The sequence below is a fragment of the Lontra canadensis genome, unplaced genomic scaffold (assembly GCF_010015895.1).
Source record: "Lontra canadensis isolate GAN:19392208 unplaced genomic scaffold, GSC_riverotter_1.0 scaffold17, whole genome shotgun sequence".
Classification (NCBI taxonomy): Eukaryota; Metazoa; Chordata; class Mammalia; order Carnivora; family Mustelidae; genus Lontra; species Lontra canadensis.
Window position 1 is genome coordinate 1,668,590 of NW_022631011.1, and position 25,816 is coordinate 1,694,405.

The 25,816-nt window shown below is 40.8% G+C and overlaps 1 protein-coding gene across 6 annotated transcripts in view; it reads right to left on the bottom strand.

The window, feature by feature from the left end:
- Positions 1 to 5,900: 5,900 nt before the first annotated feature.
- The window catches only part of CUNH18orf25 (chromosome unknown C18orf25 homolog), an 82,845-nt gene continuing 62,929 nt past the window's right edge, over positions 5,901 to 25,816 (bottom strand). For 5 of the 6 annotated variants that reach the window (XM_032859479.1, XM_032859484.1, XM_032859478.1 and 2 more), the window contains 2 exons: positions 16,314 to 16,440; positions 5,901 to 7,121 (listed from right to left, as the gene is read on the bottom strand). In XM_032859479.1, coding sequence (XP_032715370.1) covers positions 6,932 to 7,121; positions 16,314 to 16,440 — 317 coding nt within the window. In that variant the 3' untranslated portion in view covers positions 5,901 to 6,931. Of the gene's footprint in view, positions 7,122 to 12,355; positions 12,655 to 16,313; positions 16,441 to 25,816 lie in introns of those variants that run through there. The other variant, XM_032859483.1, reaches the window with a different exon arrangement.

Here is a 25,816-nt window from a genome sequence, read left to right on the forward strand (position 1 = left end):
GGGGTGGTGGGGAGACACAAACATTCAGCCCATATATGAGACATACACATATTCAGCTTTACTAGACAATTTCACTGTTTTCCAAAGTAGTTGTAGCAACTTATCCTCACACAAAAAGACAAGCAAGTTGCCACTGTTCTGCGTCCTGGTTGGATTTAAATGTATTCTCGATCCTGCGTGTGTGAAATGGCATCCTGTAAAGTTAAGTATGCGTTTCTATAATTAGTAGTGAGCCCCACCAAGCATCTTTCCTATGTTTACTGGCCATCTGTAGTTTCCTGTTCCACAAACTATGAGACAGGGAATCTATCTATGGAAAAAGTTTCCATAGTCACTCCAGAGCCTGCAGGGACGCATACTCAAGCGCCAGGCTCTGATGTTTAAATCTTTGACCGCTTACCTAAGAGAAAAGGGAACCAATCAAACATTACTTTCTCAGGAAGATTTCCAATTCTTCTCAGGCCAGAGCAAAGCAGAATCAGCAGCAAAAAGAATGAAGGAAAACCAGGTGGAGAAAAGAGGTTTTGTTTTTCTTAAAGCTAAGAAGTCCCAATTTGGACCACAGAAAAAAATCTGTTCTTGCAAAGTCTAGCCATGCAAATCTGGAAAAGTTGTTATTCTTCTGTTCTCAGTCTTCCAATCTGCAAAATTAGGATAACAATCTGTACCATTTCTTACTCCCATGTGGACATTTTGAAATAAACATTCTTTCAAAACTTTGAAAATAAAGAGATTGTCGAAATTCAAGGTTCTGTGAGTGTTAATCATCCAATGCCTTCCAAAAGCCTAAGTAAGAGGACAGAACTGTAGCCCTTTGAACAGCTCTCCTGGAGTGAGTTGCTCTCCTGAATTCTTGCCTGAAAAAGCCCGACGGCTTTGCAGAACAACAAATGACCCGCTAAAAGAACACAGCCCTTTCAGTGTCAAGAAAGAGATCTAAGAAATTCTTCATTTTACAAGTATAGAAATTTACTCCCTTAGGTGGTCAGATGGTCTTTCTAGGGTCTCCTAGTCTCTGGTTCCAGCTTTGTATACACTAGCCACCAGACCCTCCCCTCTGGTCTAAAGACCCCTGGTGCTCCAGGTCCATCCAAGGTCCATGCTAACGTCAGACTTGCTTGCTTCAGACCCCATCACAGGTGTGAGGGCTCAAAAGCTAACAGTACTTCACCCTTCCACTCTTAGGATGGAGTCATCACGGAAAGGAAACAGAAATGACTCCTCTCGGGTGTCATTTACCAAAGCACGAAGGAAAAAGCTGGTATCATAGAGATTTTTCACCAAAGAATATGAAGCAAGATGGATATAATTTACAAGCAAAGAGTATTCCCAACCAGCAGGCCAGAGTCTCCAAGGTCACATGGGTTGCTGCTGCCACACCTCCCTTCTGAGGTCTGACTTCGCTGTCAGCACTCACGCTGACCCTTCACTCACCCATCCCACCAAATGGGAATCTCAAGGCTAGGCTGAAACAGTGACTCCTCATCATACAAACGGATCCCTGCCTAAAGCCACCTCCGTCTACAAGGCCTGCACCTGTGCAGAGATGTGCCATGGCAGCCCTGAGCCAAACAGTGCCACAGCCTCTGGAGCAAATGGGTGCTCTTTCTGCAGCTCTGGGATCCGCACAATCATCCTCTGCATCTTTGTCCAAGCTCACTGTTCCTTCCAGTATTTTCTACGGCTTTCTTCTGCTCCAAGCAGATTCTCCCAGCCAAAGCTCTACTGTAGCCCAGGAACTTCCCAGCCTCTGTGACTTGGTGCTCTCAAACATGGAGTCAAGGAAGTAAAGAAAATCATACCTACCAATGACTAGGAAGACCAGTCCTTCCTAGATGAGTAATAGAGTTAAAACAACCAAACTTAGGGGCACCTGGGTGGCTCAGTCAGTGAAGTGTCTGTCTTCTGCTCAGGTCATTATCCCAGGGCCCTCAGATCGAGTCTTGCATCGGGCTCCCTGCCAAGAGCCCGCTTCTCCCTCCGCCACTCCTCACACTTGTGCACACTCTCTCTGTGTTAAATAAATAAAATCTTTAAACACAAACACACACACACACACAACAAAACCTAAAATAGATTCACTGTACTTCAGATACAAAACTGAAGCCAAAGAGCTATTTATGTATTTGGTCAAGATTTATCTATAATTTTTCTCAGGAGTAAAGTTATAAATAGCTGTCATCTACCGTGAAAAACACACCAATAAGGAAAGGCGAGGCCAAAAGCCAGCCAAGCATACAAGCACAGGAGGAGGAAGGTAGAATGAGATTAAGAACTAGCCACAAATTATTTTACTTACTCATTCTACAAAAGCAGCAGCCAAGGGCAAAAGGGATCAAAAGCAAGGCCTGGAATCTCAAGAAGAGTCTCTCACAGGCACTAATATGTCAAGGTTTCAGATACAAGGTAGTACAACAGAACTGTTCCAGAATGCTGAAAACACTTCCCAACTGTTAACGGTGTACTTCCTCATTAACAGACCTCTTTACAGTGCAAGTAGAACTAAGAATTCCTGAGGAACATGAGGAGATCCAGGAGTGGTATTTTAGTAAAGATAGTCTCATTCCTTGTTCCCTTTTACATGAAGGTAAGTGAAAAAAGTCATGGGATGTTAATATGGTAGTTCCTATAATTTTTATAGCCAAATAAAACCCCTGAAAATAGAACCAAATTAAAGGAGAAGATCTTCAGACTGCTTTGAAATCCTCTATATTTGATTAGATGTTCAACCACATGCAAAGTGCATGCAGTTGGGCATCTGGTGCTGGTTCCTGGGAAGTAACTGTCCGCTGAGTTTTCTGCCCAGGAGCAAAGGCACCTAGCACTAGGAAGCTGTGGGCTCTCTCTGAAACCTCACTGGTCCCAGCTGGGAAGGGAGGCAGGGCTACAGGAAAGCCAGTGCAGAGCTACTTTTACCCAGATCTAACACACCAACGGCCACATGCAAAACATCCTGGGAGGAGGATACAGCTGTTGCTTGGAAAAAGTTGGCATACCAGTAAGATCTGTTAACAAAATATAATCCACTTTCACATCCAAAAGCTAACTCAGAAGCTGCTCCAGGCACCATCTAATTAACTGAAGCAGATAGAAAAAAAATCCTCAGAAATTATCATTGTTTAAATACACTCTATTTTATTTTGTCTTAAAATAGTTTAACCTTTATGCTACAGACTTGTTTCAAAAAACAGAAAATCTTATCTTGCACCAAAAAATATATATATAACACTCTGTTTTATTATTTTTTTTTCTCCAAAGACCATTAAATACTAAATGGAAACAAAAACTAAATAATGAATGTAAAGAAGAACCAAATTTTGTTTTAAAAACTAGAGTTGCACATTTTAAAACATTAATTCTAAGCAATGATTTGTCGTCACTGCATCAAGTCCACGCTCACACTCCAGCAACAGCAGACCTGTTAACCACCAAGTGCATTGGTTCCTAGCCATACAATGGCTAACATTTCATTTTCATGGTAAGAGGAGCAAAAGGCTTCATAGGACCTTTGTACTCTTTAAAAAACAAAACAAAACAACAACAAAAATATTTCCTAGTTATCCAGTGATTTTTCTTTTAAGATCACTACCCTTTAAAATTTGTTAAAAGAATAAGAAGTATGTAGTGTTTTAAATAAAATGAAAAATACAACAGCATTGGACTAAAATACGTGATTATTTTAAACAAACAGTGCACAATCTGAGGAAGTTTGGTTAGGGCGCAATCATTTTTATATATACATGGAAGTCACATCATACACATACTGGAAAACAGAAATTAGGGGCTCCTTGCATTTAAAAAAAAAGTTTAAACTAAAAGACAAAATTGTGTCCCAGCTCTTTCAAAAACCTTGTGACACAGTATAAAAAGCAGGCAACAAATTCATTTTTAAGTTACCTATGGTGCTAATCTGCTAAAAGTAACAGTGAACAACTGACTAACTTAGCAAATCAGACGGTTCATATTCACAATTGAGAATAATAAAAGCAGGGTTTATGCAATGCTCAACTGTAATGACTACCGGAGTCCATTCAGTCTGGCCCCTTCCATCAGAATGAAAGAACAGCTGCTAGTGAGCAGCACATACGTGTTCTAGGGCAGCCACGTTGATGCGATAGCCAGATCCTGCTCTGTGGTTTCAAACTGGAGGGCAGGGAGGGACTTAACTGAATTCGTGCCACAATCAAATCTGTGACCCAAGTGCACCACTTTAGCAGAGAGATTATGTTCTGTGAAGCATAAAGAAGTATTTATGCTACCAAATGCAACACTTGGGTTAACAACAATCACTTTAAAAGAAATTTCAAATGTCACAGGAGTTGTTTCCCACAGAATTTTATCAGTAAAATACCTTGCCAGAAACCACACCCCAACTCTTCTGGGTCTGGCAATGAATGAAGAGTTGAAACAGAGTCTCTCTATAGTTAGTAGGTGGAAAAATCCCAACCCTATAGGGGAAAACAGCTGACTGTCTCTACCATCCCTTCCCCTCCCCCTTTTGCATATTGATTTCTAAATCCCTATTCTGGTGCATCAAGTCAGGTAGTCAGGATGCTGGAACAGGGGCAGGTGTGGGAAAAGTGCAACCTGGTATAAAAGTGAAAGGCCACAGAAGAGCCTGGTTATGACTCTGCTCTCTGCCCCCAATCCACAGTGCACACAGCACACCAGAAGAATTCTCTTTAGCGGATGACTATTAGGGGCTAAAGAAAGTATGTCATGGGAAATCACCTGCTGTGTGGAACTGGACAAAACACACTATTAACATAAGAATAGGTAATGCGAAAACATTCTTTAAAATGGGGCTCTGCCCTGATGCTGGGGAAAAAGTAAGCTGCAAAAACTTCAAGTCATATAATCCACTCTATTCTTTTCCCAATGATTTTCCTGGAAAACACAGACCAGAAATTGTACATTTCTGCTTTGTCTAGCATTTTAATTCAAGTCAAAAACAATGTGTAACAGCAAAATTCAATAAATTAATCCTAAAGTAAAATATGAAGGTCCAAGGATACACCAGTAGTGACTCTGCAGAAGGTCCTATTTCGCTCTGGCCTCTGGATCTTTGGTTTTTGTCTAGAATTGTGGCCACGTGAGAGACTTGATATATGAGGTGCTAAAACTGGAGGTTCATGATCTTTTAAAAGCCTGGTCTATTAAAAGTAGATTGACGGGAAAATAAAAAGTTGATGAATAACAGAGGCCAGATCAAATGAGATGTTATCAGAGAAGATCAAAGAACACATGTTTCCATCCACTCCCATGGAAAAGGTACATGGACGAACTAAAGCAGCAGAAGAAGGATAAAGGACTAAATGAGTCTTTAAAAGAAGAAGAAGAAGAGGAAGAAGAGGAGGAGGAGGCCAGGCAGGTGGAGCCAGGCAGACATGCGCACACAGGGGTGTCCCCATTTGTCTTGGTGGCCCCACCGTACCTACCCTGCATAGTGCCTTATGCAGGACAGACATTGGGACATGTGTGTCCACTGAAAGACATCTGAATTGGTAGTTCTCATGCTCTTATAAGGAAGGGCCACTAAGGCATTTGTGGAGGGAAGCAAAGGGCTACAGCAATGTTATATGGCAAATATGGAAACAAACAAAAAAAGCAAACAAAAACCACGGAAAAACAAAAGATGAGGTCTTCTAAGCCAAAAGTACTTCACTCCTCCCTGTGCACAGTACATAGTGTTCTAACTAGGTATTGCTTGTAAAAGAATTCACTAGTAACTACAACATGTTATAGGAAAAAAGGTAGTAACTAATGCCACAGAACTCCAACACTGGCATTTCCTAAATTCCCTGAAGCTCCTACTACCCTTTGCTTAGTTAGAGACTGTAAAACCTACAGTGTCATTTATGTGCTTTGCATCTGGTTTCTTACGGTAAAGTTTGATTTTTCCACTTTTAGATGGTAGAGGAGAAAAATACCCAAATACAGCATCAGGTCTATTTCAGCTCAAGTGTTAAACAATTGTTGTACCTCCTCTCTGGAGAGACCAGCTGTGAAAGAAGGCACAGTCTTCTCAGACTTATAAGTGCCCACAGTCTTAGAGGTGAACACAACTTTTCATATTCTACCTAAGTAGTAGGTTTCTGTGTTCTCCCATTATTTGAACAAACCAGGGAAAAAAAGCTGATGGAGAGAGATTTTCCTACTGATCTCTCAATACTCTCCTCGCATGCCCAGAAAACCTCATGGTGGGTATCTATCTGAAATGCCTCTGCCCCAAAAGCAGACATTTTCCAAAGAGTTATGAATTATTGCAACAAGGAGACCAACTAAGTCACCTTAGCAGTATTTATAAACACAAAGGGCCATATCAATTATTTGTGTTGTGGGAAGTCAGCCAGGAGCAAAGTCAGGAAAGAAGGCAGAAGACTTAAGCTAAAAGAAAAGTAATACTTCTGTCTTCTATTTTTAAGGACAGGTTTTCAAATGCACATGCCCTACTAGGTGCCAAGAAGGACCTGACTAAATGTGTGCAAATGCCCTAAGGTAGGAGTGCCAATGGGTGGGCTGACAGTGGTCAAGTCTAGATATTAATTTTATTACACAGAAAAATAAATACAAGATTCAAAAACTGAAATCCATTTCACTTAGTAATTAAAATATTATTCTAGGAGGAAGAGTTTCCTAAGATCAAAAGTCACCAAGTAAAATGAAGCTGTCTAATAAATTCATCATTCTCATATTCCTACTGAGGGAAAGAAAAAATTCTTTTCTCTGTGCTAGGTTATTTTCCTAAGTGACTTCTTTTAATTTAAAAAAAAAAAAAAGGTGTGGGGGGGGCAATTTTCCATGAGTTTCGATTATACAAATGCCACAAACAGCTTCTGAGGCTGAAGCTATGACAATGAACTTCCATGTCACAAAGAGGAGGAGGAGGAAGTAGAAGGGAACAGTGCAGAGGAAACACAGTGACATTGTATTACAGTAGGTATTTACGTCTGCTATCCTCATCCAAGGTAAGATCAACAACTTCCGCAGGTGAAGCCCAAGTCTGCTGGGGAGTCACAGCAGTCCATGACTGTGTTTGCCGGGTGCTGACATACTGCGTGCCAGAACCGTGCTTCCATGAGGAGACACTCTGAATCACACCTCCTCGAGGATGAACACACCTGCAATTGAGATGAAAAGCATAAGCATGGTTAATCCCACCACAGGAAAAATAGAAGGGAATATGGCTCTAGCAGCACTGATTGATACTTTCACAAACATAAGCCTACTGCATGAGCTCATGAAACTCACAGACAATATCTCTCTCTTCTTCCCCCCTCTAGTGTCTCCCTCCTCTCTCAATTTAGCCTTAAAACAGACAAGAGTCTTATCTCAGAAACTCCTGAGTTAGGTCTAGATTTGTTACTGAAATGGACAGACAACATAATGTTTCTCTCAACACAATTAAACTGCTGGGGTCTTCAGGACAGGGCAGAATATAAATCCAGAGCAAGATTAAAATACCTAAACAACCTTAGTCTAACCAAATGAAAACAGTAGGAAATACAGGTACAAGCTATTCTACCAAATAAGTTCTGTGCCACACTGGGAATAATACCTTCCAAGACAGTAGCGGTAATACCCCTTTACAGACTGGATTTCTGGAAGTCTGTAAGTACTAGGTCATGCATAAAGATCAATTTCCCTTATCCCGAAGGTCACAACAGAACACCTGACTCCTGCATCTGAACTGCCTATGTGTTTTCGTTGAGGGAAAGTATCAAGGCCGAAGTGCTCGGTTGAAGTCCTCTAGAAGTATTTTATCAGAGGGACAGAACTGCCTTGGTGATAAATCTCACCAAGAGTTCAACGGAAGGAAACTGCTTCTGAAACAATGACATCATGAATTCCACACTCCAATCAAATGATAGAACTGTGAGCCTCCCGATGAATCACTAAGTGATTCTGGATTCGGATGAGAGGAAGGTAGGCCGCTCAGGCTTTCGCTGCTACTTTTGTCTTCACTCCTAAATAACTGACCAGATCCTATGTGAAAGTGGCAGCTGGCAGGATTCTAGTCACATAAACTATTATAGTGGGTCTTGAGTAGCTGCTCTAACAGGCTGCGTACAATGAGTGGTGCTGGATCACTGGAGAATTCCAGCTTTGACCCACTGCTACCTACACTACCAGACGCAAAAGAACATTAGGGTAACAATGGGCAAGATTTAGTTGCAAAACTGCTGAAGGACTCTTAAGATCCTGCAAAGACTCCCTGCTCCTACAAAAGCAGCCTGAAAATTACTCCCTTACCAAGAGAGGTGCCAAAAAACAGATCCCCCAGGGCCAGAGCAAGGGGCAGAACGCAGATTTGTTACCATATCAGAAGCCCATTATCTGTACAGAACGGGCTAAGTAGTTATTAACCTCTGGGTTACTATGTTTTCAAAGATTAGTGAGTGAAAAGCACTAAAATGTGAGACATAAAGTCCAAAGGCTAATCCAGATCTGTCCGATCCATTAAGTATACTCAGATGAAGTGATCTTGTAATCACAGAAAATGTCAGCTGAAGGAGTCCATTCAGCATTTACAGAAATGGTTCTGATGACTGATGGCACTAGCTTACTGAGTTTCTTAAGCAGTCTCACCTCATTAGACAATCCCAACAAATGCCGAAGTTACTACCCACACTCAACCAAAAGGGAAACTGAGGATTATAGTGATTACATGATTTGCCCAGGGTCACAGTGCTTGAAAGTGGTGGGCCACGGAGCTTCAAGCCAGGTCTGATCCTGAGTCCTGGCTTTTCACATCGGGTTGTTGCTTTACAAATGTGTGTATTAAATTAGGTAAGGCAAACACAGTGAGTTCAAAGCAGAGTGCAAAAATAGGCCCAGATTAACAATTTAAAAATACAAAAGTTCTTCAAAAATTCAAAAGCTCATCTGTATAAGTACTAATCAAAGGAGGCTAGAACTTAGCAGAATTCAGAGAATGAATGGCTACAGAGAGAATCAGTGTAATCTTTGGCAGAATTCCCAGAAATATCTCCAAATAAAAAAGAGTTATTTAGTCCCAACTGTTACTCTGCACTGCTCCCTAAGTAATCGTACAAGGGAGTAGCTTAAAAAGGATCTGATCCAGGGGCTCCGGGGTGGCTCAGTCGGTTAAGCGTCTGACTCTTGGTTTCAGCTCAGGGCATGATCTCAAGGTTGTGAAACTGAGCCCAGGGTTGGGCTCCCATTTCAGAGAGAAGTCCGCTTGAGAGTTTCTCTCTCCCTCTGCCTTTCCCACCCCATGCTTACTTTTGCTCTCTTCAGTGCATTCTCTCACTAAAATAAATAAATAAATCCTTAAAAAATAAAATAAAAGGGACTGGATCCATACTGTTCATTTTACTGAAGAGAAAACCAAAGACAAAAGACAACTGCCCAGGGTCTTAAGCAAGTTAAGCACCGAACCCAAAAAAAGGTCTCCATCAGGGAGTTCATTTTCCATTAAGTACGCCTTCCTCAGACTGCACCTAACGCAGTATACTCCATCTGATTGTAAGGAGCATGGCCCCTGGGAATCACTCAATAAACAGCAAAGCAGATTCTAGAATACACTCAAGAGGAGGAGAGTGAGAGGTGTAAAGACAATATATAGCACTGCGGAATGATGGACACAGAGAGGAGAATAAGGAGGTGAGGCACTTCTTCAACTATCTGAATTAGATTGCTTCTGTAGTTATGTTACAAATGATTCCAGTTACTGGAAACCAACTCGGAATACTTTATTTATTTTTTAATTTTTGTATTTATTTGACAAAGAGAGAGAGATCACAAGTAGGTGGAGAGGCAGGCAGAGGGAGAGGGAGAAGCAGTCTCCCTGCTGAGCAGAGAGCCCGATTCGGGGCTCGATCCCAGGACCCTGAGATCATGACCTGAGCCGAAGGCAAAGGCTTTAACCCACTGAACCACCCAGGCGCTCCAACTCGGACTACTTTAAGCAAAAAAGCAAATTTGATGGAAAGACACTCAAGCACCTCAAAGAACCTAAGGATGATGGAATAATTAGTCTCATTCATTTGAATCAAGCCTCAACCCTCTCAGTCTGTTTCTCCCATTTCAAAATTTTAGATTCTCTGGATTATGTGATGATCCCATCTTCTGTCAAAAGCTTTCTGGGCTCCTATTTAGCTGCAATGGAAGGTCAATTCCCAAAGAATGGAGACTCACCATGGGAGAAGGTGGCTACTCCACCGTGTGCAGAGATCTTGAGAACAACCTACCAACCATTAATCAGTTTATGGAGGGAAGTTTTAGTTTTGTTTTGTTTTTTATTCGACAGACAGAGATCACAAGTAGGCAAAGAGAGAGGAAGGGAAATGGGCTCCCCGCTGAGCAGAGAGCCCAATGCGGGGCTCGATCCCAGGACCCTGAGATCATGACCTGAGCTGAAGGCAGAGGCTTTAAACCACTGAGCCATCCAGGTGCCCCTGGAGGGAAGTTTTAGATGATAATTACTACACCACAAGTACAGCTTCGGTTACCAAATGGTATAAACTGCCTTTTAAATGTTCAAGCAAGTGCTAGGCTATCTGTCAGGAATATTAAAGAGTACTCTAAGACAACTTCTAAGGTTAGTGTTGACTTTAAGATTTTGAATAATATAGGCAAAACTCTCCTTTTAGAAGTCAGGCTAGTGGTCACAGGGAGGCAAAACAGGTAGCCTGTTTTTTTAACTGCTCCAATCCAATTCTAGTGCGGTTGTAAATGGAAGATGGCACAGGAGGGACTTCTGTTCCTTGATCAGAGCACTAGTTACCAGTGTAGGCAGTTTGCAAAAACTAAAGTGTACACTTACGACTTCCCTGTGTGTGTTATAAGCCAGTAAAACATTCAAGAAATCTGTGATTTAATGACCTCAATCATCTTGAACAAAATGGTAGCTAAGAGATGGATGAGGCCTGAACAAGGCTTTTACCACATCCTTTTTAAGTACAGGGCAAAAAGACTCAAGCTGATAAACAAAAGAGTGCTGGAGAAACCTTCCCACTGTTTTATAAGATGGTATACGTTATAGATCAACTTATACCAGATAGGGAGGGAAAAAAATTCAGGAGGAAAAGGCACCAGTACAATTGTTATCAGCCCTATAGAGATGCCCTATAGAGAAGGATGTAAGAGGCTCAAATTTCTGGTAAAGCTACAAACATAAAATACAGCTTCATGGATTACCACAAACCCCTTTTCTGTACGATGAAAGACCTGACGTGGAAACACACACAGCTGTTTTTTAACTGTTCCAATCCAATTCTAGTGCGGATACAGGCTATGCTTTCACAAAGCCATTCGATCTGTTTATGATGGGCAACAGGCACAAAACATAACCTAAAGTCATACTTTGAGTACTATATCCAAGAAAATGCTTAGGACTCCCCCCCCCAAAAAAACCTAGTTTATAAATAATAAGTTTTGACAGAATAATTTCCTGCTCTTCATATACTGAAACCAATAAAGGAGAGACTTCACAGTGGAAAAGAAAAAACACAGAAAGAGGGCAGGCTCTGATGGTCAGCTTTTGATACAGTTAACCTACTATCCTAAGAAAACAACATTAAACATTAATCATTTTTGCTCTCATTTACAAAGCATGAACGTGACCTCTTAGATAACATTCCTACTTATTTTTCCTAACTGAAGATGAAATGAATCCTTGGCTTCAGGGAAATGCCTATCTGTACAGCTCCCTTGTTTTTTTAAGGTTAACATTTGCAACTGGTTCTAGGAAGCAGTCAGTCTTAAATGCAGAAGGCTTCTAGCATCAGTTCTTCTGTTGAGGGAAGGATGAACCAACATTAAGACAAATGACCACAGGACCAAAGACTACAGTGAAATGAGTTAAGGGTTTGATTATTCCCCAAAGCTTCATAGGACAGGTACCAAAGAAACTGTTCAACAGTTCCATAACAGAGAGGTCTGTTCTACATGCACTCAACTTCTTAGGGCAATTACCAATGAGGCTAGTAGAAGAAAAGGAAAAAGGACCAAGGACAAAGAAAAATACTGGAAGAGGGCCAGAAGTTAAAACTTCTGACAAAATTAAAGGACCAGAGGAACTAGAGTGCTGGAAAAGTCTCTATCTCATTGGCAAAGAACATCTTGTAAAAATGGACTGTCCCAAAATTAACATTTAGAAATGATAACATTTAGGTAACAATAGGAGTTAATCACAGCAACACAAGACAGCCATAAAAGATGCATTCAAACCATTAGTTCAGAAGGCATGCTTTCTAGTCTATGACTAGAAGAAACACAAAAACTAAAAGAACATTTCAAAATCTACATTTAAAGAGCCGGGAAAGATATTAACGTGCAAGAAAAGAAAAACTGTTTAAAAAAAAAAGACACATCGTAAGTAGAACTACTGAGTCCATGTGAAACAAAATGCTTCCAATATGGAAAAATGGCAACGCAACTCAAGTCAGAGCAACCACAATCCCAAAGAGAATAACTCAAGAACTGAGTCTGAGTTTTTCAAAACTCTCAGAAAGCCCACAGCAAGGTAGAATGTCAAAAGAAAAAATAAGAAAGGGACAACTAAATCTAAACAAAACATCTATGCATGCAAATCAAATCAGAAAAGATGTGGATCAAAACCTAAAACCTTTTTTCCAAGCGATAACCCTGCCAGAAGCCCATCAATACTTCATAACTGCAACCCTAGACCTGTAAAAGAAATAAATTGCGGATGAGATACAGGAACCAAAGCGGTAACTCCGAAGCAGCCAACAAGAAAGCTTCTCCCCACACCTGCTTCTCGGATTTTTAATTTCAAATGTTTGAAAGATTGTCAGGCTTCCTCTAAAAAAAAGTACTGGAAAAATGTTCAGAAAGACACAGAAGAGCCAGCGAGACTCTATTCAGTCCTAGGCAGAAAAAGCAAAATAAAGGACCCCTCAGAATGACACAGGAGTCAGTTCAAAATACTCCAACAAAACTTGCCAACTGGACATTCTATCAGATGAGCAGTATTCACCATCACTGAGATTTCATAATCAGTTTGTCACTTTTAAGAGAGCATTTCCACCGGATTCAACCCAAAGGATCAGAATAAAACACATACTGATGATTCAGAGCCTGCAAGGAAAAACTCCTTGAAAGTAACATTATGGCATGTTATTTACAATGTAGGCAGTCACTTGACTTAGTTCAAGGGTGGAACAGACAAGTCTATAGAATAAAATGACAATATGGATAAAAGACATATTAAGTATGGAGACCAGTGTACTAACATGTGGGGGTGAGTGAGTGTGTGTGTGTGTGTGTGTGTGTGTGTGTGGTGGGTAAGAACTTACTATTTAAATTTCCAAGTTTAAACGGAAATATAAGGATAATTTTAACTCCAAATACCAAAATACTGGTAGAAAAAAAGAAGCTAAAGAGTTTATGATGGAAGAAAAGTTGAACAAAGAAGCCAAGAAGAAAGGTGGCTCACTTTGTAACACTTGTAGGCAGAAGTAAACAGTAAAGAAGGGAGATGTGATAGAAGTTAACAGAGAACGGGGCCAAGTAATATGTCTCAGGGACAAAGAGATCAGGTAAGCAACACAGGTTATTACCTGTTCTTTGCTACTTCAGTAGGAACACATGACTAACAGTGAATTAAAACATGAAATGTAACTCAAGAGGAAGTTGGTGAATAGATAATGTGTTCCTGGCAAAACTGAAAATAATTTACCTCTATCAATTTGTTAATAGGCAAGCAAGATTTATAGTAGGGATTTAAAAGGATAATCTTCTGTATTTTAAGGAACAACGGTGAAATAAATAATGGCAAATACATACTAAAGTAAAGGAAAAAAATCAAAAGCTCTACCCTGTCATCTGAGGGATAAGTCAGCATGCAGGGAACAGGTGAAAAAAGAGAACAGGAAAAAGTTCTGATTAAGGCAAAGAAAAAAAGGAAAAAGAAGGAGATTAAGGAAAGACTAAAGAATGAAAACTCTTTCCCACCAGAACATGGGAAACAACCATTAAAAACAGGAAAGGAAAAAGGAAGCAGCCATGCAGACATACTTACGGCATAAACACAGGACAGAAGAGGAAGCGTTTAGGTCTGATAACATCTGAGAACTGGCCATTTTTGGGGAGAAGACATGCTAAACAATGACTTAACTCTACATCCTTAACGTCCCAACAGGTATGACCTGAAAAATGCTCTCAGAAACTAGGATCGGGGCGCCTGGGTGGCTCAGTCAGTCGAGCATCGCCTTTGGCTCAGGTCGTGATCCCAGGGTCCTGGGATGGAGCCCCACATCGGGGTCCCTGCTCAGTGAGGAGTCTGCTTCTCCTCTCCACCCTGCTCCTGCTCTCTCTCCCTATCTCTGTCTCGTTCTCAGATAAATAGATGAGATCTTTAAAAAAAAGAAAGAAAAAAAGAAAGGAAAGGAAATTAGGATTAGTTCTCATGAAGACAAATGTAGCCTCAATTTACACACATATGTATTTTGCCTACATTCTCCACTCCTAAGTTTGCCTTTTATATACATGACAGAATAAATCCTGGCAAATGTTCTATTTCTAACCAAAGAGTAAAATCAGATCTAAAAGCCAGGTAATGGGGCACCTGGGTGGCTCAGTGAGTTAAAGCCTCTGCCTTCAGTTGAGGTCATGATCCCAGGGTCCTGGGATCGAGCCCGTATTGGGCTCCCTGCTCAGCTGGTAGCCTGTTTCCTCCTCTCTCTCTCTTTCTGCCTGCCTCTCTGCCTACTTGTGATCTCTGTCAAATAAATAAATAAAATCTTTAAAAAGAAAAATAAGTAAAATAAAAGCCAGGTAACATAGATATTCTGTCAATACCTACTTGGGGCAATCAGGAAATCATAATTTAACTCTTGTGGGCCAAGAGAAAAACTGTTTGCTAATATAGAACACACATTTTTTAAAGTCTAAATTTTTGTTCTTTATGCATATGTGTGTTAAATGTTCCTCAGGGGTACCTCTGAGAGAGCTATAACTAATTCTCAGGAACAGTATCTTAAAGGAAGAGTCAGTACATTTTCCCTACGAAGGAGTAGGTGGTAAATATCTTGGGCTTTGAGGGCTCTAAGGCAGCTGCTGAAACTTACCGACACGGTCACTGCACAGACAATATGCACATGAACAATATGGTTCCACTCCTATAAAATTTTATTTATGGATAAATGTATTTTAATTGAATTTCTTTTCATATAATTTCCACATGTCACAAAACATTATTCTTCTTTTGATCCCCCCTCCTCTGACCCTTAACCATTTATAAATGTAAACCAGTCTTAGCTCAAGGTCCATATAAAAACAGGCAGCTGAACAGATTTAACCCATGGGCTACCGTTTGCTCATGAAGAATGATAAATTTCAAAAATTTTCATAATGCTACACAAAATTGATGTCTTCTGGCTTTTTTTAATACTAAAACAGGACTGCTTGAGTCACATGAACATCACTAGAAATCTATTACATTAGGAACAAATTGAAGTAACTCAAGTTTTAAAATAAAAGACAAGGAGAGTTGCTTTAGGAAACAAGCAATAGAGGTATGATGTCTGATGTATATTTCCCAATTGCTTGCTCCCAATATATTTCCAGATAAAGTGAACGGCAAGAAAATATGAATGGTAGAGGAGAAAGTAGGGTGATACTTATGCCATAAGAGAAAAATCTGTCAAGCTATCTAGACATTTGCTAAAAATAAAGAGGAAAATTAGTTCTAGTTCACATACCTATATGGTTGAGAAGTTCTTGATGAAACAATATGCAACACATACTGAAGCTCATATCATGTCTAATCAAAAGGCATTTTTTAAGCCAAAGGAAGCTGAGAGATAGTTCCCACCGTTCATGCCAGCCATGCCATGAGGACTACCATTTTCTTCTCACTTGGCTTCAGGTTAAAATCAAATTTACATTTAAAATACCAGAATGCGGGATGCCTGGGTGGCTTAGTGGGTTAAGCCTCTGCCTTTGGCTCAGGTCATGATCTGAGTCCTCGGATCGAGCCCTGCATCGGGGGAGGGGAGGTCATCTTTGTTCAGCAGGGAGCCTGCTTCCCCCTCCCTCTCTGCCTACTTGGGATCTCTCTGTCAAATAAATAAATAAAATCTTAAAAAAAAAAAAAATCAGAATGCAGGGTGCCTGGGTGGCTCAGTTAGGCGTCTGCCTTTGGCTCAGGTCACGATCCCAGGGTCCTGGGATTGAGCCCCACATCAGGCTCCCTGCTCAGCAGAGCCTACTTCTCTCTCTCCCTCTGCCTACTCATGCTATCTCTCTGTTAGATAAATAAATAAAATCTTTTTAAAAAATAAATAAATGAATAAAATATCAGAATGCTCCACTTAATATCCTACCTTGCATGTTCCTGAACTCCCACAATCTCCACTTCACTATCTGAAGAGGCAATATTAATTTCTTCATTGAGAGGTGCATTGCCAGCTGAGGTCTTGTCACTTGCTAGGAATCCTGGATCCAAATGACCTGAGAGAGAAGGGGGAAAAAATAAGCTCTACAGTTTGACTTCTCACAAGCAGCATAAACAACTCACTGACAGATTTCCCATCAAGGTTTAATCACAGAAACAGAATTGCTGTACGAGAGAGCTCACCAGAGCAAAACTGTCAAGTCTCTTGCTCTCTATTCCTCAGGAAGAAAAAAAAAAAAAAAAAAAACTTCGAGTACTTTAGTAAATAGGTATATATAAACCGTGATAATACTCTATTATATTTTATTCCACAATGCTTTTTGCATTTAACTTCTGCTTTTAAATGACCTGTGTAACAGGTTTGTCACCACCTAGAGGGCAATGGGGTTCTCTACCGCTTAACGGTGAATTTTAATAGAACAAAATTCTAAACCAGAAGTGTTCGAAGGCATAAATGGAATAAATAACAGAAATTCTCATTAATATCATATTTGTACTAGAATGCTTTATGAAGGATTTAACAATTTTCTTTAAATTTTAACAAAATTTTAACAGTCTTTCTCAAAAGGAATATAGAGTTGACAAAATCTAAACTCAAAACCACATCTAAAAGGAAAGACTAGAGGCAGATCACAGTTTTTGCTTTGAGCAACTGAAACAGAACCTGCACGTTGCTGACAGTTCTTATTAGACAGAAAGAAACCACATACTCTGGGAAAAACACAACAATTTGTGGCACTGGGGCATGTAAGAACTTTTTCACCAGGGGCTTCACAAAGCATCTATTACATGGTGCAGTAAAACACACTCTCCAACTCACCAAAAACATGAGCTTCAAGGAACTCTCTCTCAGTAAAGGCTAACAGCACAGCAGCAAAGTACACAGCAATATAAACAATTCTAACAAGAGTTAAAATAATTCAGCCTATGTACCCAGCTCTTAACTATTCTGGCTTTTATGAAATTTAGAATATCTAGGAAGTTGCAACAGGTACAAATTTTCAATTATTCAATTAGAGGGTATTTTTATTTAAATATATTGTCATCTGACACATTATGTCTCCACATTTAAAAAAAAAAAATCCTTGGTGACACCTCATATAAACTAAACCACAATCAGTAAGATTTTACACATACAACTCTCCCTTCCCCCTCCCTCACCCCTTCACATCACTCACTCCAATGTTTGTCACTCAGAAACCTTGTACTTTCATATTCCTGCGAACTTTTAGTATAACCCTTTTGGAAAGTTACACAGTCCCAAAGCAAAAGACTTCTAATTTTTATACCCTCTGACCCTGTAGTCCCATCTCTGAGAATTTAGCCTAAGGGAAAAAACTTTAAATAAGCAAACGCAATGATGTCCAAAGACAGTGACTACCACAGAAACTTGAAGAAGTATATGGATAACACACAAAGTGTCACACAGGACACTATCAAAATACTTTGGTGCTGGGTGAAAGCTGGTAAAAAGCAATCAAGTTTGAATGCAACTGTGGGTCTTTTTTTTTTTTTTTAACAATTCTTTAATTTTTTTCTTTAGTTGACTATGATGCATATGAGAAAACAGAAGACCACAAAGCTTAAAATGGCTTCCAGATATAACTGGAGATCGAGATTATATTACAGTCTGCAAGGGCTTAACTTTCTGTATTAAAGAACAGCAGAAATAGGATTCTAAAAATTGGCAGTGGGTAAATAACTTTGAATCCTACAAGCATATGAAAGGAGGCATTCACCAGACAAAACCTAGTTTTGTTAAATCTCGGGTGCTTGCTTAAATGAGGAGTATGTATAGTTAAGTCTTGATTTGGTAAACTCAGGTTCTTGCTCTGACCCCAATACCTTGCCTGTGGCCAAGTGCTTTGTCCAATTTCTAGTTCAATGTTGAAGTTACAACTATTATCACACACACTGTTCCTACTGCAGTGCTAGGAAGGACTATAAATTGATAGTCTTTTTTCAAACCTTCAACTTGTCCATATTCAATCCTTTGAGCAGCCTTGCTTTGTGCAACTATAACAATTTACCTCATCTATTTGTTCCTAAATAAATAAGTACTTGTTTATGAGAGGCTATGCACTAGGTGCTAGGAATATTACAGAGAACAAAGACAGGACATATATAATATCTACCCTCAATGAGCTCACGATACATTCAGGGATTATAAAAAGCAGTCCATTATACTATGGCTTGAAAATTGCTCTGTTATAGGGACACCTGGGTGGCTCAGTCGGTTAAACAGCTGCCTTTGGCTCGGGTCATGATCCTGAGAGTCCTGGGATCAAGTCCCATATCAGACTTCCTGCTCAGTGGGGAGCCTGCTTCTCTCTCTCTCTTTCCCTCTGTCCCTCCCTCTGCTCATGCTCTTTCTCACGTTCTCTGTCTCAAATAAATAAATAAAATCTTTTTTTTTTAAAAAACTGCTGTTATAGAAGGTGTGTGTTTAAAGACACAGAAAAGGGAAATTTCCCAGACTTGGGAATAATTAAGGATGCAGAGGTCTTAGGGAAGAGTAGGCACAGGTGAGGGAAGTAGCAATAAGAACACTGTGTTGCCCTGTAGGGTATAAAAGTTCAGTGAAATGTGGCGTAATGTAGTAAAAACAGTAATGGGTAATAAAACTGACAAAGTCAGCAGAACTCAGATGGTAAAGAGTCTGGACTTGACTTTGAGAGGTAGGAAACCACTGGAGAATTTAAACAGTGACATGATCTGGTTTTCCATTATAAAAAATTTCCTTTTGGAGTATACAAATGGAACTACTATCAGGGAAGGGAATATGAGAGGCAAGAAAACCAGTTAGACTGCTATAGTTTTCTGGGTAAGAAATGACTACGGCTGAACTAGTAAAGGAACAAAAGAGGGGGGATACTCCGTATACGAATATATACAGAAGGGCTAGTAATGCTGGGAATCAGGCAAATCAACAAATTTAGTAAAAAAAAAATAATAGCTAGGTTTCTGCTTTAGGTAACTGGATAGAGTCACAGCACCCTTCAGAGCACCAAGGAACAGACGAGGGTGGTTGCTCAGGACATGACCATGGCGGGCCTCTCACATGTCCAACAAGTAGCTGGGGGTACTGTTCTAAAGCTCAGGTCAGAGGTCTAGGGAGGAAACAGAGTCCTCGGCAGTAGGTGGGAAGGTAAAAGGCAGCAGAGGAGCGAAGGGGGCCTAGAAGAGAAGCCTGACGAATGCCAGTTTTTAATTAAGGATGGGCAGATGAAGGGGAGCTCACCAAGTAAGAGGTAGGAAGAGAATCTTAAAATATGAAGCCAGGACACCAGGGAATGAGCATTTCTAGGAAGAAGTGCTTATCAGTGCCTATCAGAGAGGTCCGATGAGGAGCGGAACTAGATACGGTCCACTGGGATCAGCAGTAAGATGACGGCACAGATGCCTTGGCAAGAAGAGCCTCAGAGGAGTGACAGGGCCAAAGCCAACGCAGCAAAGCAAGCTGAAGAATACGGGCAGGGAACAAAGTACAGACACATTTTAAACAGTTTGGCCATGAAGAAAAAGGCAATACGACAGTACTGAGAAAGGAAAATGGGCTTGAGGGAGAGAGGTGTGTGTATGAAGAACTTTAAAAGATGGGAGAGACCCAGCCATATCTGGAAAAAAGGCAGAGAAGAAACAGGCGCGATGGCAGGAGGCTGAGGCGATGCTCATCTGCGAAGAATGCGGCAAGGCCACGTGCAGTGCACAGGTGTGGTGGGGCGCGGGGTGGGGGTTCAGAAACGTGAAGCGGCCACTATGAAGACAGAACTGCCTAAGGAAGGAGAGGATCTGCTGGGCAGCACTGAGAGCCGGGCGAGGCTGCAGATCAGGAGGCTATGTCAGCCCTCAATTCTGCCTAGCGGAATTTGATTTTCTCCAGCTATGCTAAGCAGAGTGATCCAGGTTCCAAGTGTGCGCCCAGGGACCAGACTTTGCCAGCGGGGTCCAACAGGAAAGCCCGCTCCACAGGAGCTGGGGATATGGCCCAGGAGAGCTGGACGTGAACAAGCTGGAGCAGGGAAGAGACACCCGCAGGGGCTGCCAAAGGGCCGGGTGACGGTCAGTGAGGCAGAAGAACAGTGTAAGGGAAGCGACAGCATGAGAGTGTACAGGAGCTCCTGTGGAAAGGAGAAAGCAATAGGAACAGGTAGGAGGAAAACCAATCATTATGAGAAGTAAAACACTGTAATTCCACCCTCCTGGCCACCCACAAACACAAGCCTCTGGGACCCAGCCACTGCTCTCCTGTCTCGTCCTCCGCTCCACTGTTACTCTCCTCTGCTCTAGCCACCCACTTCTTACCTTCCTACAACTTTTCCACTGCCCTCTGGAATGTCAGATCCACGGAAAACTGCACTGAACTTTTCACCTCCCTGTGGAAACCTGAATCTCCGGAAAATGCCATCTACCCTGCAGTCCTCGGAAGCTGCTCCTAAACCTCAGTTGGGGTACCAGAATCACTTACAAATATGGCCCTCCGTCCTCAGGCACACCAGCAGCAGCCGCCCCCCTTCTAGAGAGCTTCCAAGTACTAACGACGGGACAGTTTCACCCCTCCATGGAACATTCCTGGCACTGGGCTTAGTTTCTCTCCTTCAAGTCCTGCTACCATGATTCCTTATTACTCTACGAGTGCTCGTTATTTATGCGGACATAAATACTCCCTAAGGAGCTGAGCCTCAAGAGGCACTTAACACTCCCTGTAGGAGACTCATAGCAAGGGGCTCAGCCCTTACCATCCTAAAAATACACAAGATAACGGAATTAAACCAAACTAAAAGGGCAGATTGTAGGAATCATGGTTGCTATAACTAAACTATTCCTCCTTGATTTCTCGTATCTTTTAAACAGTAATTAGGAAAACATGACAAGACTATAACACCATTAGCTCTTAGTATCTCTGTGCCCAGTTCTATCTCCATTCTATCTCCACAGTTCTAATTTTTTTTATTTTTTTGAGGGCAGCCTGCAGTTCTAATTTATAATTCCAACTTATGAAATGTTCTCAGTCAACAGTATTTCTGAATAACCAATCTTCACTGATCCTGTCACCCTACATCCTATCATCCTGACCCTGTCACCTACAGAATCTCATTTCAGATCTGGAAATATCACTTTGCCTTTCTTTGTTTAAAGAAAGGGGAAGAAGAAAAAAATAATAAAGAGGAAGAAATAAAAAGTTACTATGCTACTTTTGCTCACAATGTTACTATTGCATCTTAAGAAAAATAAGGTAACTACCATCAATATTTATGATTCTTCTAACTTTAGTCATCCATTATGGATCCAGACACTAATAATTTACATACCACCTTCACATTATTACATCAATTCAAACCATTTTGGTAGCACGATTTGGACCATAAAAATTGTAATCCCACACTGCTGGCATTTACAGAACTTGTGTGATGTTCTAAAACTGCTCACTTAAAATCAGGGTTTGCTCATGTAGCCAGTGTCTTTACTCTTTAGTCTAAAAATCAGTATAAAATGAAATAAGGGACACTGAGGTTAAGTGATGGGGGCTAAAGACAAATTTCCTGGTGAATGTTAACTCTAGACCATTGGTTGTGAGAGTTTTGCCAAATTTCTTGTCAGAGCCATCGGATAAAATGTGCCACTCAGATAACAAGTCAGCTACAACCCCACCAATTTTATGGGACGCCATGTTCTCTAAGAGACACCAAGTCTTTCTCCATGAGCCAGGAACATATTCCCTCTTCAGTCTATTTCAGAGCCCGAGCAATTAGTCCTTTTCTCTCAAGATAACCCTTTCAGGGGGCGCCTGGGTGGCTCAGTGGGTTAAAGCCTCTGCCTTCGGCTCAGGTCATGATCCCAGAGTCCTGGGATCGAGCATCGGGCTCTCTGCTCAGCAGGGAACCTGCTTTCTCCTCTCTCTCTCTCTGCCTGCCTCTCTGCCTACTTGTGATCTCTGTCTGTCAAATAAACAAATAAAATCTTAAAAAAAAAAAAAAAAAGATAACCCTTTCAGTATGTCATACACTCCTTCGGGAGCTCCTGTGCACAGCTTCACATTCTCTGGCCTTTGTGCCATCCTCCACTGTCATCCCTCCAACCCATGACCTCACAGGAATCCAGTGACACAGCAATGGCCAAAGCATACACAAAACTGAGTCTCAAAGATGCTCTGGAGTTTTCAAATACTGTCAGTGGCAATAATCTTTCCTGTTCCAGGGCAAGAATAAGCCCTGCAGAAAAAGTGTAAATACCACAATTACCATATAGTAAACTGAAAATAAATCAGAGGACTTATATTTAACTATTGGGGCAGCTGGCTGTCTCTGTGTAGCTCTTTGGAAAGATAACTTCTTTCACTCTCTAAGAACATTCTAAATTTTTGTCCTCCCACTGAACACCTTTTCAATACACAAGTCAGAAAGAAAAGAGCATAAAAAAGTAAACTAAATTATCATGGCACATTTTCTTTTTGTCTTCAAAAGAAATAATGTAGCTACTTTTTAAATCATAAATCTACTGGGTAAGAACTAGTCCAAAGCCGATTTGCACCACATTAAAGGAAATTATTACATATAGGATGTCAGCAATGTTTTAGGTATAAAAAAGTGTAACATCTCAATTCATTATTCATTTAGCTTGAAAACAAGTGAATTATGACCTTGTATTTAGTTTTTTCAGTAAGAATGTGAAAAACAACTTTACAAAGGAGGGGAAGGGAAGGTCAGAAAACTAAAAATCTTACAGTTCATAAGAATCAGGTAAAAACAAGCAAAACCTGACCACATTTGATCTCCCTCACAGAACTGATACAGACTTCAAAGTGCTATTAATAGAAACATGGCCATTCTGGTCTGATTATAAAAAGCCCTAGGCGAAGAACAGGAAAACCAAGATTTGTTTCTCTGCCCTATAACTAGCGTTCTGGACAAATCAAGATCATCACCCCTATTTTAAGGATGGGAACATGCTCACAGGCTACCTTCTTGACAAGAAGGCTGATGGAAAAAACGTGTTTCTCATAAGTTTTAATTTCCTGGAGTGGTGGAGAGACACTATAAATAAATTTAGTTTACCACAATTATAAGCCTTCCTTACCAAAAGTACTTCAGATTCCTGCTTGTCTTAGCCTCATCCACATTTATGTTTACAGTGAGCTACAACTAGCAATAAGTAAAAATTAAGTCATAATCCTATCTACTGATACAGTTTCCTCAAGATGTCCAACACAAGAATTACCCGGGGGTGATTACTAAAAGCAGATTTTTCAGACCCCATGCCACATCTACTTACAGAATCCTACAGTGAGCTACGACTAGCAATAAGTAAAAATTAAGTCATAATCCTATCTACTGATACAGTTTCCTCAAGATGTCCAACACAAGAATTACCCGGGGGTGATTACTAAAAACAGATTTTTCAGACCCCATGCCACATCTACTTACAGAATCCCCAGGGAGAAATTTAGGATTCCGAATTTTTATAAGCACCCTAGGTAATTCTTATGCTCAGGCCAAGTACAGGAAATTCCTATGGTGAGAGCAACTCATTCCAGGACAGAAGAGTAAATCAGAAATTCACTGATTAGGTCCATTAATCACTTCCTTACTCAGCCCACTTCAGCATAAATACATTAACATAACGCTGGCCAGCATTCCTGAGGTCTTACTTTGTGCTGTATTCTGTACAGTATAGACATTATTTCACCTAACGGGAAGAACAACCTTTTGGGATGGATACTAGTTTTACTCTGGTTTGCAGATAGGAAAAACTGAGGCTTCATGTAATTTACAGAGTTCAGACAGTATGTAAGTGGCTGCTGGCTCAAACCAGGATTTGTTGGCAGCAGGCTACCATCTACCACACTGTTCAATCCTAGCATCAAGAAAGGAAAAGCAGAGGCACCTGGATGGCTCAGCAGTTAAGCATCTGCCTTCAGATCAGGATCCCAGGGTCCTAGGATCAACCCTGCCTGCATCAGGCTCCCTGCTTAGTGGAAAGCCTGCTTCTCCCTCTCCCTCTGCTGGTCCCCGCCCCTGACCCCCTACCACCCCCACCACTTATGCTGTCTCCCTCTCTGTTAAATAAATAAATAAAATCTTAAAAAAAAGGGGGGGGGGAGAGGTAAACACATGGCAAGAGTTAAAATGGAAAGCTTAAGTCTTTTGCTGACCAGTCGCTTTCCAATTTCAATTCTTTTCCTTGGTTAAAACTAAAACTGAAGTGTAAAAACTCTTTTCCATAAACAAACATCATTTAGGGCACCTGGGTGGCTAGTGGGTTAAACGTCAGCCTTTGGTTCAGGTCATGATCCCAGCATCCTAGTATAGAGCCCCACATCAAGATCCCTGCTCAGGGACGCCTGGGTGGCTCAGTGGATTAAAGCCTCTGCCTTCAGCTCAGGTCATGGTCCCAGGGTCCCAGGATCCTGGGATCGAGCCTCGCATCGGGCTCTCTGCTTGGCAGGAAGCCTGCTTCCTCCTTTCTCTCTCTGCCTACTTGTGATCTCTATCTGTCAAATAAATAAATAAAATCTTAAAAAAAAAAAAAAAAAAGATCCCTGCTCAGCTAGGGGTCTGCTTTTCTCTCTCCCACCCCCATTTACCCTGCTCATTCTCTCTTTCTCTCTCAAATAAATAAGATCTTAAAAAAAAAAAAAATTTCATTGTCTAATTGCCTGGAATAACAGGCAAGGTACTCTATCTCCAAAGAATACTTACAGCACCCTAAATGGAGTGGAGCTGCACATCCGGTCTGAAATGCTGCTCTTGATTAACCCCTGAATAGTCTGTTCAGCGACTGGGTTCTTATTTTGTTGGGAGAGAGAGTAGAACAACTCAAGATCAACCTTTAGAACAAGTTATCTTAAGGGGCGCTTGGGTGGCTCAGTCAGTTAAACATCTGCCTTCGGCTCAGGTCCTAATCCAAACACATGAGGCTCCCTGCTCAGTGGGGAGCCTGCCTCTCCTTCTCCCTCTGCCGCTCCCCCGACTCATTCTCTCCTCCTCTCCTCCTCTCTCCCCCTGAAATAAATAAAATCTGAAAAATAAAATAAATCTTTTAAAAAATGTATCTTAAACGCAAACTGTAAGAATGACCATCTCATTGATGCTAATAGTTCAAATCTCTAAACTATAAACTGGCAAGCAAGCATGAATTCTGTTAACATTTTGTGGCACTGAAGTATATTCAAAATTTGTGAGATGGGCTCCCACTAAGACAATTAAATCAAGACCAGAGTGTATTAAGTTTTATTACTCATATACCTGCCCTGTCAGATTTAGAAAAAAAGACTTTGAGCCAATATATGGCTTCATAAGAAACTGTGTTGAGGATATGTTGAACAGTGAGGATATTTGAAAATCTACACACAATACATAACCCAATACACACACATGTTCTCTCTATATTATATCCTAGAGAAATTAATCACATACATGTACCAAGAGACAT